This window comes from Drosophila ficusphila, unplaced genomic scaffold, assembly GCF_018152265.1.
Source record: "Drosophila ficusphila isolate 14025-0441.05 unplaced genomic scaffold, ASM1815226v1 contig_414, whole genome shotgun sequence".
In the NCBI taxonomy this organism is placed as follows: Eukaryota; Metazoa; Arthropoda; class Insecta; order Diptera; family Drosophilidae; genus Drosophila; species Drosophila ficusphila.
In genome coordinates, this window is record NW_025064328.1 from 3,116,866 (window position 1) to 3,135,124 (window position 18,259).

At 43.5% G+C, this 18,259-nt stretch overlaps 1 protein-coding gene and 1 long non-coding RNA gene across 2 annotated transcripts; one reads left to right on the forward strand and one right to left on the reverse strand.

Annotated features, from left to right (window-relative positions):
• The first annotated feature begins 2,413 nt into the window (after window positions 1-2,413).
• On the forward strand, window positions 2,414-3,453 carry LOC108086320. The gene is made up of 2 exons (XR_001771120.2): window positions 2,414-2,501; window positions 2,558-3,453. It is a non-coding gene; the product is annotated as an uncharacterized LOC108086320 (long non-coding RNA).
• Window positions 3,454-15,545: 12,092 nt separating this feature from the next.
• LOC108087772 lies at window positions 15,546-17,539 on the reverse strand. The gene is made up of 4 exons (XM_017185301.1): window positions 17,218-17,539; window positions 16,162-16,780; window positions 15,788-15,981; window positions 15,546-15,719 (listed from the first exon to the last, which is right to left on the reverse strand). Exons 1-4 carry the CDS (start codon window positions 17,468-17,470, stop codon window positions 15,613-15,615), a joined length of 1,173 nt encoding a protein of 390 aa, XP_017040790.1. The 5' UTR covers window positions 17,471-17,539; the 3' UTR covers window positions 15,546-15,612.
• Window positions 17,540-18,259: the final 720 nt, after the last annotated feature.

Here is an 18,259-nt window from a genome sequence, read left to right on the forward strand (position 1 = left end):
TACAGCATTTTCGTTGGCGTTCTTACGCTCGTCATACACGAGATCTTCCGCCATTAAGATCAGGGCTTGCGGGTCGAGGGTAGAATCTCGGAACCCAGTGGACGCATTGATGTTTTTGCGTTTATATCGCCCGTCTCTTATTTCCATGGTGATGGCCCGGTGGTCGCTTCCGGTATATATCTCTGAGACTTGCCATGCTGACGTCCTGGTTAAGGTTGGGCTCATAAACGTGATGTCGATCACTGAACCCATTCCCGCCTTCTCGAATGTGTTGGCTGACCCTGTGTTAGCCAGAGTGAGGCCTGACCGGGCAATAGCGTCCAACAATATGTGGCCTCTATGGTTTGTGAGGCGACTGCCCCACTCCGTTGCCCAGGCGTTGAAATCGCCGGCAATGATGATGGGGTGTCGTCCTCTGGCGTCCTCCAGAATGTCGTCAACAATGCTGCCAAATGTCTGCGAGTCGACACTGGGTGCAATATAGCACGAATAGATGGTAAGGCTACCCACCTTCGCCCTGACAAAACCTCTGCCTGAATGCCGGCATTGGATCTGCAGTGGTCTCGGGCTGCAGCTCCAAATTGCTGCACCACCTTGGGAGTTTTGAAACCAAATCCCATCGTGCTTACTTGCGTATGGCTCGCTCAAGATGGCCAGGTCTATTTTTAGGGCTCGCACCGTTTGTGCAAGCAAGTCCTGGGCCGCTCTGCAATGGTTCAAATTCAATTGGAGAATTTTCATTTCCCCTTTGCTTTGAGAGCCTGCTGATAAGCTGGACAGCTTCTGCTAAGCGTGTGGTGCTTGCTGTTTGCGCCCTGGGTTTTTGCGCATAATAGGCAGCGTGCCTCTTTGCTGCAGCTTTTGGACTCGTGATCGAGCCCACCGCAGTTAAAGCACGCTTTGGACAGATCGACCTTGCTACGGCAGTGCAAGGCCATGTGACCAAATGCGAGGCATTTATAGCATCGCTTTGGCTCATCGGACTTACGGACCCTACAGTGCGCCCAGTCAATGCGGATTTTTCCTTCTGCTAGGATCTTCTCCGCAAGAACGGGCGGGATGCTCAACCTGGCTACTTGTGTGCCCCCGTATGCCTTCCTTAGGGAAGGAATGGCCGCAGGTGGGATGTCGCCCTCATAGTTGGCGAAAACCGCCTGGATGATATCGTCCTTCGACGAGAACTCTGCTATGTCCCTAATCTCAACCTGGACTAGCTCCTTCAATTCTTTAACCTCTGCCTTATCAGACAGAGTCTCCTGCATTGCCTTCTGTAATTTGGATGTGGCTGGGTCGGCCGTTTTCATCATTTTGATGAGTAGCTCGCCCCTACCAGTCATCCGTATGCCTTTGACGCAATCTTTGTGTTGCTGTAAAGTTGGGTTGTTTTTCACCAACTTTAACACGTCGGCATACTGCATGCCCTCGCCACACTTGACGACTAGTGCGTCTGTGCGTGGAGGGAGTTTTCTATGCTGCTGCTGCTTTTTTGGCTGCTGCTTCTTCGGTTTTTTGGTAACCGTCGACCATTTCTCCGCACCCTCCTTCGTGCCTTTGTCCGCATGGCTCGGCGGAAGGGGGCCGGAAATTTGCTTCGCTGCACTTGCGTAGGTTATGGCTTTCACCACCTTATTGCTTGTACCGCAAGGTTGCGGCACCTTCTGCCTTTTTGGCGCTGAGAGCTTACCGGCTCTAGGGCTCTCACGTGACCTTTTGGGAGTGGGCTTTTGCTCACTGGGATTTTTTGGAGCCGTCTCCAGAATCCTGACTGCTGACTTTTGGAGGGCGATGACCTGCTGCACGAGTTCCTTCATAGGAATCGTCACCATCACCCTCGTCTTGCCTAACATCATACTGTTAAGCTGGGACAATTTCGCCCCGATCGCTCCAACAACTCCGTCTATGTCGCCATTGGCGATAAGCGGAGCCAGTCCCTGCTCGGAAATTGCGCTGAAATGGAAGACCCCCGCTTCTGTGGGACCTCCAGCATGCGCCGTATCCGCCTGTTCCTGCTCTACTGCAGGCGAGAAGATGGGTGGAGATTTTGGCACCTTTGTCGGTGATCTCCCCATCTTGCTACTCTTCCTAAATGGGTCAGCTTCCGGCGCAGCAGAGTCTTCATCTGCTGCGCTTTTGGCCTTGCCCTGAGTCGTCTCCTTAGTTATGCTAACCGGGCCAGGGCCACGGCTCGCCATCCTTTAAATCTTTTGACTCCTACCTGTCGCCTAAAAATATGCTATACTTGGTCGGAGGAGAGCTTGCTTTAGAGCTTTCCCCGCGAGTTGGCAGCTCGGCTAACGCTTGCGCAAAAGTTGGTAACTCTGCAGCGCAGCTGATCAGTCAACTGACCACGAAGATGGCAGACCTAATCACCCAATTCGGAAAATTGAGTGAAAAGGGCTTTCACTCACCTGCAGGGGGGTATCACCCCTTCGTCCCAGTGCCGAGCCGACGCTACTGGAGCCAGAGGGATTCTGGGGTCCAGGGAAGACCTCCGCACACTGGTATGTTTATCCTTCCACAACTATGGGTCGCTACAACCCCTTCTCTTCAATTTTAGATGTCGCACACGCGGATCACAACGTAGGAAACTTGTTTTCGCGCACTCGAGTATAAAACACGTCCGGTACGCAACGACTTTCCACTCTCTCCTGGGGACTCGGTGTGTCCGCTGATGTATGAAACGTTTGATTGAATTGACAGCACACACACACACACACGCACACACTCCGCACACACCCCCTTGCCCTCAAGGGTCCAAGGGCCAATCGAGCGCGTATCGAATGCGAACTCAACTCCACGATCCACGCTCCACGGCCCTCAGCTTCTGGCCATAAAAAACAAGATGTCATAAATTTTCAACGCATTTCTCTGTTTGTTTTCCACGGTGCTTTTCCACCCACCCCCACCCCCTCTCCATTCCCTTTGCTCGTTTCACGTTTTAAGCGTTTGCGTGTGCATTTTGCGGCCGCCCTTGCTTTTTATGCACATTAAGTTAATTGGAAAACTCATAAGGCCCAATGAGCATCGCGGCCACCTTGCGGATTGAGCTAGTCACTGCTAACGGGGCCCCGAAACATTAATCTCCGTTTGCCACTAAGCAGGGGAAGTGGAAGTGCCCCACTGATTACTGGGCCGCCGCCCCACCAAATAAACAAACAGAGCGGCGGGGGGAAATTGAAAAATTTTAATCTCTGCCGCGAAGCGGAAACACGCGGCGTAGTGTTGTCATTTTGTATTTTTAAAAGGACCTATTGCAGTTCGAAACATTTTTAGAGAAGTTTTTAAAAAAGAAAAGATCAAAAGATATATCAGAACTTATAAATAAGCTACTTGTTGTAAAACAGAATATTTCTACCAAAAGATTAGACCTTACAAATATTTTTAAATTATAGTATACTTTTTTGCTGTTGTCACTTAATAATTGTAAACTACAAATATTATTTTTTATGACTATTACAGAGTGGTTTTCTTTAGAAGATTGCAAACTTAACTTAAATAGTAATTACTCTAAAACCAGGGATTTATTCTTTTATGCACCACAAAGCCACTTTAAAGCCGCATTCAATCACCATTTTAGCCACATTTTCCCCATTTATTTGGGGTATTTTTTCCCCTCATGTAGATAATTGTGACAACACTGACGCTGACAGTCGCCTGTCGACGCTTCTCTCTTGACTGCCCACCATTGATGTATAGCTTAGCGCAGTTTTTGGGCTAACGGAGGGCCAGCGGTTAAGGGCCAAGGGCCAAGGACCAAGGACCAAGCGGCAAGGACACGCCAGCGGGCGGCTAACAAGCCAACAGCACGAAACAAATTGAAACGAGGCGTAGGAAACTGTCAGCTCGGGAACGTCCTCCCCGAAAAGTAAATTTAATAGCCCAGCATATTTAAATCGTAAAAAAGCGATAGCAAGGGCGAACGCAAAGCCAAACAAACTTTTTACAAATTAGCTCGAATTTATTTAAATTGTGTTGCCTACATTCAAGCTGAGCAAAAAATGTGTGCCAGAAAAATAGCACATTATGCGGTAAAGTTTTCCTAACAAAAAATAACCGGATGTGGAAAATGAAACCAAGCTAAAAAGTTCCAATCGCACAAAAATTTAAATCAGCTCTTAAATTGGTTTGTAAAGACTATTTAATAATTTATTCTTTGAAATTCGATAATGAAAGTCACTAGTAAATAAAACTTAAAGTAAAATAGTTAAGCATCATTTAACATAAACGTTCACCTAACTCTTGTGGAAAATTATTTTATATTGAAGAATGTAAAATGAAATGTAAAACCATTAATAACTATAAAAGAATGCATAAAAATTATAAATAATTTTTTCGTTTATTTCAAATCGAATAAACATTTTAGTCGAGTAAATGCAGATTGCATTAAATACGAGAAGAAAATTTATGCTGAGCCACGTTTGCTGAAACACTTTTAAACATGTGCAATCTTTTTGTGAAAATCTAAGCGCATTTCGATATCCATATGTGGCTTTGCGATTATTTTTGCAGGGTTTCATTACAATTACGTTCGTTGGCTGACTGGAAAAAATTCGCATAAACCGACGGCAAATATCATTCGCATCTGCTGAAAGCATCGCGCAACACGGAAAATGTTTGCCAAAAGCGATGTCGCGTTTTATGCGCTTGCTTTTGTGGCACTTTGCACTCGCGGAAGCCGCAAGGCAGATGAGGCAGCATTTTTATGGTGCACCACCCAAGTGCCACGCACCACTCGACAACCCAACCACCCAACCACTGAACCACCGAACCACCCACTGAACGCAACGGTTTTTCGCACACTCGCGATAATTGCAGTCAGAAGCGGCAGAAGCGACATGAAAACTGTTGCAATGCAATTAGGAGCTGGCTGGAATTTATTTTTTGCTGATGTCTCGCGCTTCCTGGCTGGCTGGTGGAAACGCCGGCCGAAGGACCCGCGCATTATCCTTATTAGTTTCGTGCTCCATTGCGCCAACTTTTCGGGCATCATTGACACTGTTTTGGCCATGGTCATTACGCTTATGATTATGGCGAATCGTTGCGACCGGCTGACGGCCAGCCAACATTTGCTGACCATTTCAGCTCAAATCTCATTTCAAATTCTATCTAATAATTAACATGGCCATAAAAAGCCCACCACCACTCCCCTTTCATTTATTATGTAAACTGTCTCGCTGGCGTTTAAACTTTACACCAGAAAAAAGGGAAGAACCAAACACAACATGCCGGTTTTATTTTTATTTTAAGGCCAAGAAAAACAAAAACAACCTGTCGCCAGGCGAAGGCAAACTCATTTAAGCCAAACAAACATTTGTAGTCTTAATTTTCGTGGCTCATCATAAACTTGGTTACATTTCCAGCCCCCAAAACGCCCCAATTCGCACACCCGCCCCTTAATGGCCTCCACTTTGTTGATGATTTTCATTAAATTCTTACGCCTTTTCTCCACATTGTTGTTGCTGCTGCTCCTGCTGATGGTGATGCTGTGCTTAAAGGATACACACGCACACACCCCAACGCACACCCGCACACACATACAAGCTTTGCGGCGGGAGTTTCATTTGCCTGCCTTAAAAATCCGAGTCAACGCTCGCTCATTCCTACAGAGAAAGAAATCTGTCCAGCTAACCAAGAGCTATAATAATAGAGATAAATTCCTATTTATTTCTTAACCATTTAACTGGATTAAAAAAACAATTTCTTAGAATTTTTAAAACAAGAGAAAATCCTAGAAATTAAATATAATTAATACTTTCTCCGAGTGTTTTTCGCAGTTACTGTCTGTCTGCAGTTAACTTTGTGTTTTTATCGTTATTTGTGTTGAACACGCATACTTAACACCATCGCACGCACACTCGCTCGCACACACACACCCACACACCCGCAGCGAGAGATAGAAGGCTTTCTCCAGGAGAGCACCGTGCACAATATGGCTGAATTCTCATCAAAATTTTATGCTGAAATTAACAAATCTGTTTACAAATTTATTAAAACGTTTCCCGGCGCTTGTTGGCTGTGGCCTGACATTGGGCGGGAAAGGGGCATGGGAAAAGGGGTGGGCGTGGCACATAAAGCGCCCCTTTTGTCGTCATCATGAACGTCAAAACCTCCCGCGGCGCAAAACCCTTTCACCAGATCATCGAAAAGCTAATGTTGAAAGTGGCGCAGCGGTGTCGCCGTTGTTTGATCTGTTGACATTTTGATGTGTCCGCCAATTTTTCCATAATAGAACCTATTGACCAACAACAAACAAAAGGCCCGAATCGCCCACACATAACGGCAATTATTCAATATGCAAACAGGCAAACGGTAGCGATTAACATATTATAACTCATACATTGGGGGGCAAACAATCGCCGCACAAACACCCACGCACAAAAGAGGTGTTAGAATACAAATGCACACACATATACACATATACAACACTGCGTGGGTGGGTGTGCGTGAGTCAGAAGCATTTTGCATAATTCCCGAAATTTCCATAAACACAAACGGCGAGAAATTCATAGTTCAAACAGTTGCCGTGTCGCCGACGTTGATTTGCATACGCACTCGAAACTCAGACTCCAAGATCCAATACTGGATTTTCGGATTTGAGATTCGGTTTTGGCTTTGCTTTCGGTTTTGGTTTTGAATTTGGATTTGCATTTCCGCATGAATTAGCTGGCCAATAAGAAGTGTGAGGTTTCCCTGACTCATTCTGGCGATTTCGGTATTCTGTGGGAATGTAAACAAAGAAGAGCTCGCTGTGGGCTTGTTAATAGGAAAAACCGAATGACCGTAGCGATGTTTCCATACTCGTACCACTGCCATGTTGCCACACAAAGGCCTTGATCATCAGTTGTTGATGCCAAATTTGCAGATTATTAACCGCTAATTAAAAAACAATTTGGCCATTAAGAGGGGAATTTGTGTTGTGGGCTAATTGACAGAATTGGCAGACATTTTCGGGGAAATTAAGAAATGAATGTAATAAAACAGGTTTAATGAATGAAAGCGAGCTATATTCATTCATGAAGTTTAATTAAATTATTAAATCTTTCTCTTTTGATTAAGGAATTTAAAAAATATTTTATGGTTGAAGAAGATTATTAATTTGTTAATTATTTAAATAAATCTATACGAAATTCATGCTGTTGAAACAGATTAACAGTTTAGGAGGTCATATTTATTCTCACAACTTTTCATTTAACTTTTTTAATATTAACTATTTTCTTATTCTCCTTTTTAATACAAGTAAACTGTTTTTGCATGCGAGGACCTTTGCTGGAATCCCTTCTACACCCTTTCAATTTGTATGGGAAGTCTTTAAGCCAAGCGGCTTAAGCATTTAATCAGTTAATTGTTGGCAACAGCGATACGCATGGGTGTGATTTTTTAATTAACAGCGCCATTTACACAGTATTACCATTCCACGATTCTCACGCACACCAACGCAGATGCACCCGCCCACAACGCACACACACACACATAGGCAAACGAATACGCACACAGACGAAGGACGGAGGTATGCCGGAGAAACAAGAGCAAGTACAAAAATTGCCGTTATCACGCCACAATAACCTCAAAATTTATTCACTTTATTGATAATGCAATAAATCGCAGCCGAGTGGCCAGTGCAACAGTGTGGGTGCATGAATGCGAATGTACTCGTGTTGGTGTGCATCTGCATCTGCATCCGTGTGGGTGCCTCTGTGAACTGGCAATTTTTTCGAAGCATATTTTCGGGCTGGCGCATATTTTTCGTGTTTGCATATTTCATTTCAATTTTATTTCTTGCTGCACCCACGAACACACCCACACCCACGCACACACACACACACCCACGTATGCGTGTGTATTTACAGCCAGTGTAAAATATGCCATGAAAATCAACAAAAATTCGCACACAGAGAGCACACGTGAGTGGTTCTCGCCGTCCTCTTTCCGTCTCTTTCTCCCGCTGGATACAGCGCTCCCTTTCCCGCCACTTCTGCATTGCAATTGTATCTCGATTTTACAGTTTTTGTCTTTAGAAATGTTATGAGAGCAGGACATTTCGGTGGGCGGCGCTCGATAAAGGACCAAACGCCACAAAGGACAGCTTCAATATTTTCGTTTCATTTCATGAGCCGCCTGCATGTTGGCGACAATGTGTTGATAAGACAACAACAGCAGGAGGAGAAAGAGAGGGGTAGAGTGGGGGTAAGAGACAGCATGCACGGTGAAAATGTCACCAAAGTGGGTCAAAAGATCTTGACATTTAAAGAATATTTATTTTATTAAATTGATTAAAACAGCTAAAGAAACTTTTTACATTTGAAAGTACTTTGAGTTATGTTTTTTTAAATTTAATTTGAGCTTTAAACTTCCTAAGTTTAATTTTCCAGTTGATATATCAAATATCATTTGAACATGTAAAATATTATAGCTCAGTTAATACAAAAAAAGTTTATGATTTCCTCAACACTTTAACTTGTTAATTAAAGCCTCACAATTTTTCTCTCAGCGCACCTCACATGGCCCGTTACAATTTCCATTTGCACTTCGCGGGCCAAAAATTGCAGCTCTCTGCGAGCCACTTTGGCATGCATTTTCACACCCCTGTTGACCATGACAAATTGGCTTGCAATCGTGTGTCCGAGTTTCCCTTTTTGCTTATTAGCCAGCCATCAATGCCGGGTGGCTTTAAGGGCTTTAAGCCCGATTTGAGCCGGCGTCTTATCTTGGTCAACTAGTCGTCCCAGCTGCACGCTATTCGCACTTCCGGTTACACTCCATTTAGGGCACCATATTGTTGGGTGTTGGTGTTGGCACTTTTGCGCATATTTTGCAAAATCATTACTTAAACACACACACACAAGCACAGGCATGCTGGGCAAAGGAGTAAGAGCGAAAGAGAGGGAGAAGGAGAACGGTCAGTCCAGTGGAACACTGTCCTTTTCCCTCTGCTCCTCTGACTCCCAATGTTTTCCTTGTTTTTCCTGGTTTTTCCTCGCCATGTCCTTCGCCTCGGCCTTTCTCCTTTTCGCCTCGCTCGCTTTTGGGGGTTTTAAAATGCATTTTCGTTATTTTCACTGCAGCTGCGACGCGTTGCCAGTTGCTACTGGCTGTCGTCGATCTTTTGCCACTCACAGCATTTAGCCTTAGCCACCTCGGGAGGTCCTGGCCAGGAGCTACTCCCCCTGCCCCTCCTCTGCCACTTTCCACCAGCAGTTTAGTTTGGCGTTAATTTATGAGCAACATTTAGCAGTTTGTACCTGGGAAAGCCGCTGCAAGCCATTCCATGGAAACTGTGCTTTATGGCTTGTTGTTTGCCACCTTTACAACAAAAAAGAGTATTACAGTTACAAATTAAAAAACGAACAACGATTCCAAGATGCCCTGGAATGTTGGGAGATTGCCTAAAGAGATTGTTAACTCTTGAGATTTAAGTTATTGATTCTATGCTACTTTGATTTGATTTATAAAGAATGTGGGAACTTTATAAAAAGGCATTTAAAATCTAATTTTTTTGGTTTTAATATCAATTCCATAAATGAAAATGCATCCCCTTCTTATCTTTCTGATTATTATTTAACTGAACAATATTTTATGACTAACAATAAATGGGAAATGCGTTTGCTGAAAATTGTCTAAAATTCACTTTTTTTTTTTTTTTTCTTTATTTATTTATTTAGTGCAGAATCTGTACAGCAAATTAAAGTACTTAACAACACAGGTGTCACCAATGAGAAAAGTAAACCAAACCTCAGCATTAAGAAGAGGATTATATATAGTATTTTCTTATTGATTCCTTATCGTCTTGGCAAAGCCTTGCCTTTTGAGACGCCTCAAAGGTCTCGCTGGGAGTAGATTCCTAGCAAGAAAGCTGCGGTGTCTTTCTAATCTATCTCGGTATCGGCTTGTGTGTCTCCCAATCTGTTCTTCCACAGTGTGTAGATTTAGGTCTCTGTGAAGTGTCGTGCCACGCACATACCAGGGACAGTCAGTAATGGTACGTAGAAACCGATTCTGCAACACTTGTAACCTTTTGTAGTTCGATTTGGCTGCGATCCCCCAAATTTGAATACCATAAAGCCAGATTGGCAGGATACAGAATGCATATACTGCCCTCTTGCATCTCAGCGGCAAAGTGCTCCTTCTGTGTGTAAGCCAACGCAGTTGCTGAATCCTTTGGTTACATTTTTTGACTGTTGCTTTCAGATGTGGTCCGAACGTAAGGCGCTTATCCAGTGTGATACCAAGATATTTTGCTTGCGACGGCTGTTCCAAACTGACTCCCTCTAGCTGGATTTCAGGGGTGTTAGATACAAGTCTCTTCAGTGTAAAGCAGGGGTTCGTAGTTTTTTGCGGATTGATTCTCATATTCCAACGTTTACACCAAGCAGAAAGATCCTTAAGGTATTCTTGTATTCCATTTGCTGCTTCCCTCCGACATCTGGAATTGTAGATGACTGCAATGTCATCTGCATATGTAGCAATCAAAGCTTTGGAAGGATCTATCATGTGATGTCTGTTTGGGCTTGGTATATCCACTGTATATAAAGAGTAAAGCAGCGGCCCAAGCACACTGCCCTGAGGTACTCCTGCTCTCATTCTATAGTTATCAGAGTATCTGTCCCTAACTCTGACCTTGAACTCCCGTTCTTCTAGGTAGGATCTCAGAAGACCATAGTAGGGGGCAGGTAGGAGGTTTTTGATTTTAAGCAAAAGTCCAACATGCCACACCTTATCGAAGGCTTGCTGCATATCAATGAAAACTGCGTTGGAATACTCTTTGTCATCAAAGGCCTGCAAAATATGTTTCACCAATCTATGCACTTGTTCCACAGTGCCGTGTCCTCTTCGAAAACCAAATTGGTGGTCTGGCAAGATACTGTCTCGATTCATGATAACTGCTATTCGATTGGCAATGAGTCTCTCCCACAACTTGGACAGGGACGATAAGAGGCTTATCGGACGGTAAGACTCAGGATCAGCCTCTGGCTTACCTGGCTTGTGGATCATCTGAATTGCTGCTAATTTCCATTGCTTTGGGAACACTTGAGTCCTAATAATAGCATTAAATATTAAAGCTATAAATAGAATCGCTTTTATGGGCAAGGCCTTCAACGTTACGTTGCAAATTCTATCAATTCCTGGAGCCTTATTTTTCGGTAAGGACTGGATAACTTCAGATATTTCTTCAATCCTTATAGGCTTTATTGGCAACGACATCTGCAGAGGCGTCTCCAGAGTTTGATGGGTCTCGCTAACCTGAACTGTCGATGCAAAGCTATACGGAGTGAAGCGTTCTTCTAGATGTAGACCGAAAGCATTGGCCTGCTCCACTTCATTTTTTGCGAGCTCACCACTGGGACACCGAACAGGAACCTGTCTAAGGGGCTGGCGCTTAAGCGATTTTGTACATTTCCACAGTGAATAATTTGCATCCACCGTGTAGTCCATGGAAGACAATTTATGCTCAAAAAAATCGCTTCGAAGTCTCCTTAAAAGGGTTCGAAGTTGCATTGCAGCTCTGTACCACAAAATACGGTCTTCAGGATCTTGAGAACGAATTGCTCTTCTTCGAAGGCGCCTTTTTGTTACAATTAGCGCCTTGGCTTCCCTTGTGAGAACAACACCATAATTGATAGGACGATAATCCGGTTCCAAAGGCGTCGAAGCAGAAGCAGCCATATAAATATTATTAGTTAGAGTGTCAACTGCATTCTCAATGTCTTGTCGTGAGTCCAGAGCAGAATTTAGTTGAAAGGAGTTATCAAGAATTTGTTTGAAAGAAGTGAGATCAGTCCGACTTGTTATTAACCGAGGGCTTCGGGTGATATTGGAACCATTTGTTAGTAGATTAACAATAAGGGCAATGTGATCAGACTCCAAGTCCCAGTTTTGGCAGATATTGATTTGAGAATCCATAATTCCGTGGTATAAAGCAAAATCGATGCAAGTAGCAGTGTGGCTAGGAACATATGGGTATCTCGTTGGTGAACCAGTGGCAAGTATTTTGGACCCTCTGGCTGAAATCGATTCAACCAGCTCACGGCCTCTGGGTGAATTGTAGGTGTCACCCCACATCCAATGTCTAGCATTCCAGTCACCACCAACTATGTACCTCTGACCACAAGAAGAGAGTATATCAGTGAAATGTCTTTCTACAATTCTTTGGCCTGGAGGACAGTATATTGCGCTTACATCCACGAGTCCTAAGCCGGTCGCAACTTTAATGGAAGACAATTGAATGCTTTTCGTTTCTATAATACGTTGTGGGAAATGACTGAGAGAGCTTCTTACCAATACCGCCGCCCCACCCATTCCTTGATTATGTCGTGAAGGTTTATATGCTGGATAGAAGGAATATCCGAAAATTTTGACAACTTCACCTCGATTGAGCCTAATTTCACTTAAAAGTATAATATCAATGTTGTTGTTGTGCGCAAAGAATTCCACTTCTCTGGCTTTACCTGAAATGCCATTGACATTCCAGATAAGGATTTTGAGTGTATTCATTTTGAGGCTGAAACGTTGTTGTGAAGCACTGATTTGCCCCCAGTCCACTGCTTAATAGAATTGGCCATTTCGAAAACCATATTTTCAAGTCTTTCAAGTCGAAGGCTGTTCTGTTTGTTTTGCTTTTGTTGTTCCTGCTGCTGTTGTTGTAACCACAAAAAGAATTGCTGCTGCTGCTGTTGCTGAAGTTGTTGTTGCCATTTCATAAATTGCTGTTGCTGTTGCTCCAATATAGACTGAACGTCAAGCACATATTGTTGTTGTTGAGTATTCTTCGAATTTTGTACTTGCGGCTGCGCTTGGAGATCATGTAGACGGCGCTGGGCATGACCAATTCCATTTCTTACAATAGAGGCATAAGATAAGCCTATATTATTGCTGGCAGAAGAGTTAGGCATTTGCTGAGATTGCTGCTCTCGGATTGGCTGTTGTTGCTGACGTTTTTGTTGTGGATGTTGTCGCGTTGATTGTTTTTTTGAACTCATCGATCGCCTAAGGTATTCTTGATAAGATTGGCAACCCTTGTAGCTTGCTGTATGATTCCCTCTACAGTGCATACATGTAGGCGGTTGATCTTGGGGACGAACACATTGCTTTGTATGGTGATCTTCTCCACAGCGAGCACAATTAGGATGCCGGCGGCAGTACTTCGCTGTATGTCCAAATTCTTGGCAACGAATACATTGAGCTATTTCAGATCTTTTACGCATCCTTTCTATTCGCACTCGTTGGCGGCAAAGAGTTACTATATCATATATGGCATTAATTTTAGCACATGGCTTAATATTGATAAAAAATATGTTGAGTTTCTCATCTGGGTCAGACCTAGATCTTGGGTTATGCACCTGAAGAGCTTCAAAACCTAAGGTTTTAAAATTGGCAACAATTTCGCTAGTTAATGTGCTATGATGAAGCCCTTTAACTACTATTCTGTGTGGTTTATCTTCCTTCATTTGGTACGTATGGAATTCAATTTCCATTTCATCAAAATGATCAACAATGTCTCTATAAGTTTTAGAGTCCTTGGAAAATATTCTTGCTGTAGATCCCTGATTTACTTTAACGATAACGTTATCTAGACTAGTGATCCCCGAAATAACATCAAATAGATCGTTAAGGTTGACAAAACTTAGAACAATTTGTGGTGGTTTTAAATTATTGTTGGGATTATTCTTGCCATTAGAATTATTTTGTTCAAATTCATTATCTGAGACAATTGTTTCCATATCATCATTTAAATCTGTTTGGGCATCTGCCAAGGAAAGATTACTTCTTTCCTCAACAGGTCTGTCACTGTCTAGGTCCACCTCCATGTCTAGTAAGGCAAACCTATTACTAGAGCTTGCCTTGCTGGTTGATGCTGAGGGTGATCCAGATAACTTTTCTTTGTGCACCTTCTTAGGGTAAGGAGTATATGAAAGTTGCTTCTTCCTCTTGTACGACAGATGGCTTTGGCTTAGCTTCAACTTGGTAGCAGCATCAGAAAACGGAGTTGAAGAAATTTTTGAATTATCACCAAGAGTTGGAGAGACAATTGCAGCCCCACCTCTGGGTAATGGGGATGAATTACCAGATGAGCGTTGGGAGTAATAAACATTAGTTTTATCCATACTCGCGGAAGAGCAAACACTGCTGATTTCCGCATCTGATGCTGTAGCCAGCATTGAGGTTATAGTACTAGTGCTCGCAGATTTTGAGCACAGTGGGCGTTGTAAACTGATGATCTCTTCCCTTATCTCCGAAGGTGTTTTACCAGCTATTTGGAACATTTTTTTATAATCAAACTGCTTACCGCTAGGTTGAGAGTTAGAATGAAGATTTCCATCCATTACCCCTCTTGCGCGGCAGCGCGCGGAGTGAATGGTGACCGTCTACAGATGAGTATTTGTAGTTGTACGTCTGCACTAGACAAAGTCCAATTAGCACACGAAGAGTGCGCAAAAGAAAAATTTGAGATCCTCTTGCTTTGCTTTTGGTTTTTCTGTCCACGGCACCACCGAATCTCATCAAGAGCCTTCTTGCAGTTTTGTAAAATAAAATATTTTTAAATTCCAGTTAAGTAGCTATTTTGACGTGTGTCGGCAGCGCTGCTTGATTCGGAATCTCTCTAAAATTCACTACATCAAATTCCATAATTTTTTTAATTCTAATCAGATTTTGAAGTGGCATATCTCTTAAAGTTTGTATTTTAATTCTCTAGCAACTGATTTGAAATCAAACCCCATAAACCTGTTAAGTTTTGGCAACCATTTTACAAGTGGCTTACTCACCAGCACACATATCATTAGATTCACGGTATTTACTTACTCGCTTCTTCCGGCCATTTAAGACGGGGCATTCTGGGCCCGTTGGGGAGCCGCTCATCCGGAGCCCGGCTAATAGGGCTGCCCACAGCAGGTGCGAAGACGCTAATCCAGGCATAAAGCGACTCCCCCCGACCAATCAACAATATTGACCACTGGGATTGGGATTGGGCATGTGCCTGCCTGATTGGCTTATTTTACAATTTACACCGCTTCTGGCGAGTGGAGTGGGTAGAGTGGCTGTGGGCGAGAGTGATTCCCGGAGCCGGCGCTGCTAAATGAGCCATGATCGCTGGAAGAATGTGCTGGCCGTCAATTAGCAGCCCTCCAAATCTAGCACCTTGTCGAAGTGAAAGGCCAAAGGGGGCGAAATGGGGAAAGGGGTATTCGGTAGTTTGTAGGTTTTCGCCACGGTTCGATTCCCAGCGCTCAAAGCTGCCAATGGCGCATTTTATACATTTCTATTTGCTTGCCACTGTTCTCTTGGTGGGGCATTAGTTGGCCATTGAGGTGGTATTGGCATTCCCCCCTCCACCCACTCGTAGTTCTTGACTTTAATCACACTAATTACGCAACTAAAAGGATAATCGTGTCGCTGACCGCACAAGCTCCTTAATGCGCTTGTCCAACTTTTTGCGAGTGCGTTTGATTTTGTGTTACTCGCCTTCCCCCAACTCCCAAATTGTCATAATCCCCTCGATTTGACAAGCTCATTAACTGAATTCCAAACACACACTGGCTTAAAGCCAACAATGCTCTTAAACACATTCGAGTTTATTAAATTCTAGGCAAGAAACTATGCAAACTTAATTAGGAAGAATTAGAGGAGCGAGTTCCTCAGGCGGTAAGTCATGCTGAAACCCGTCTCCACATCGCGATTTAGGGTCAGCTCATCGCTGGAAAAGTGCATCATATAGGGAGGTGAAGCTGCAATGGAAAATCCATGTGTTAAACGGTTCTCATTGGAAAATCCTCATCAGTTAGTAGATACTCACCGTAAACCAGCAGGTTGTCGTTGGTGCCGCAGTAGTAGGTGGGCTGGTAGGCCATGTTCTTGGCCAGAATGCCCTGCGGTATCATCAGGTAGTCCTCTTGCCTCCCAGCCGTGTGCACTGTGGCATGGCAGAACTCGTCGTAACCTTCGCCCGTTTCAGCCTGCACCGACATCGAGAACTTGCTGAAGGAGTACCTATTAGGGGGCAAGAATAACCATTATTAAAATATAAATATATGTGAAAAATATAGAGGATGGTACTGCTTTAATACTTCAAATCACAAACCCAATAAATCAGGTTTTAATTTCAATTCCTTGAAGTTATTTAAAATGCTGTTAGTTATTATTTATTTATTTGATGTTTACTTTACTCACTCAATCATGCTGGCGCTAGTTGCAGACTTAATGCAGATATTGTAGCTCAAATCGGGCATATAGTTGCTGACCACTGAAGACTGGTAGTTGAAGCTGGTAATGGTGCCCGTTAATTCCGTGAAGTATTGCTGGCAACCTGGTGGAGCCAACAGCTCATAATCTGCATGATGAGTGGCAAAGATGTCGCGAAGATCCTGCAGGGAATTGGTGGAGGTTCCCAAACCAGCGGAGGTGCTGGATCGCCGCTTGCTGTTCGGAGGTGGACCCTCCAATTGGGTGACCACCAGCCTCCAAGTGGGAGCAGTTCCCCTGGAGGTCACCAGAAATGTCAGGGTCACCTGATCCACACCCGCAGCCGCATTGAAGGGCAAATACAGGTGTTGGCCATCATTTACGCCACACAACTTGAAGCCTCCTGCCTCGAAGTAATCCTGACATTCGAGGACTCCATCGGTGTCCGTGGGCTGTGTCATCACGAACTGCTCGAAATCGATTCGCAACTGCTGCACATTGCTGCTAAAAGCCTCGATGGTGTAGGTGTTCAAATCACTGGAAATCACGCCGGGATTTTTGATAATAGTCCTCTTCTGACGCGTCGATGCTCCCACTTGAAGGTTAGCTAAGGAAACACATTTTTTGGTTTTAATAAAAAATAAAAGCTATGTTTAAGATGCAAAAAAAATAATTTCATTAAAAAACCATTGGATACAAAAATATCCTAAAGAGTTAATTTTTACTTTTAAATGTTTTAATATTTGAATTTAAAATTTATGAATTTAAGGTATTATTTTAGGTTATAGTTTCTATACCATATTTCATTAATAAAGATCTTAAATATTCTGTATCACTTTCATTTAATCACTTTCACAACATAAACAGCGTAAGCTTAAGTTGTTTGTCAAAAGAAAACAGTTTACTAATCTTGTTAACGTCTTTTAAAGCAGAGTCATCCCATTTGATTTAAAGGATTTTCGTATTCTTTGAATGAAGCAAAAATAGTTTATTTATCCACCCAGATTTTCCATGACGTTCCATTTATCACTTTCTTTGACTCACTTTCACAGCAGACGCCGTAGGTGCCGCAATATCCGTTGACGGTGCCCGACTGCCGCATGCACTTGAAGCGCGTGAGGCAGGTGCCGGTGGTGCCACTGTTGGTCATACAACTGTCCGCCAGGACACTCCTCCGCCTGCCCTGGCGCCACAGTCCTGGCTCCTGCAGGACAACACCACCAGCACTTGTTTCGTTCAGCTTTTGCGCCTGCGCAAAGGCCAGAAATCCCAGAAGCAGCAGCGTATATCCAATCATAATCCTCGGTTTGGTTTTCTTCGGGTTCTATTCACCCACGCACTTTCACATCGACTGTGTGAAGATCTTGGGGGTAGCACCGCTTTTATAGCACTTCTTGGGCCGAAGAATCCAAAAGATACAGCGGCGCTGCCGGCGATGCGGTGATGAGATTTTCGTGTTAGAAGCAACGGCGTGTCAATATTTGGTAAGAAGCTCGGTTCGTCACTTACCGCCATGAATATTCAAACCGAACTAGTTGCGCCTATTAACTGTGTGTGCCCATCACCGATCAATCAAGTCATTGAACCTCGACGAAGTGTCCATTACTCTGATCTTAGATCCATCGAAACTGGGTTATGTTTGTTCGCTTTTTGGGTGTCGCGAAGAATGGCTGGCTGGCTATCTCATTATCATCGCCGCAAACGAAGATGACGATCGATGGTGATGATGATGTCAAAAAGTGAAAAGAGGAAACAAATATGGGTGGGTGTGTGAAAATGACAAGACCCCAATTATAGGAGGATTGCACAACCCAAGTGGGGAAACAACTTCGATAAATGCAGCGGCAGCGAAGAGTTCTATTTTTGGGGGAAATATTTCACTGATTTGTGAGTCACTATCTTGCAAATTTAACTGACAAAAAGGGTTCTATTTATGAGAGTTTCTATAAGATAATGCTTATCTCTCGGCTTTGCTGGGATTGGGATTATTTTGTTTGTATTTGATAGGGATAAGAAATTAATAAATGCCAATTATTTAAAAAAAGTCAATGCGCAATATTGGATTGGAATTCCTAACACTTACTAT

Excerpts from the sequence above, each read along its gene's own strand:
- LOC108087772 (XM_017185301.1), bottom strand. The coding sequence starts at position 17,470 with ATGATTGGATATACGCTGCTGCTTCTGGGATTTCTGGCCTTTGCGCAG. Across the intron at positions 16,781-17,217 it reads CTACGGCGTCTGCTGTGAAA|CTAACCTTCAAGTGGGAGCA; the intron begins GTGAGTCAAAGA and ends GTGTTTCCTTAG. Across the intron at positions 15,720-15,787 it reads CGACAACCTGCTGGTTTACG|CTTCACCTCCCTATATGATG; the intron begins GTGAGTATCTAC and ends TTTCCATTGCAG.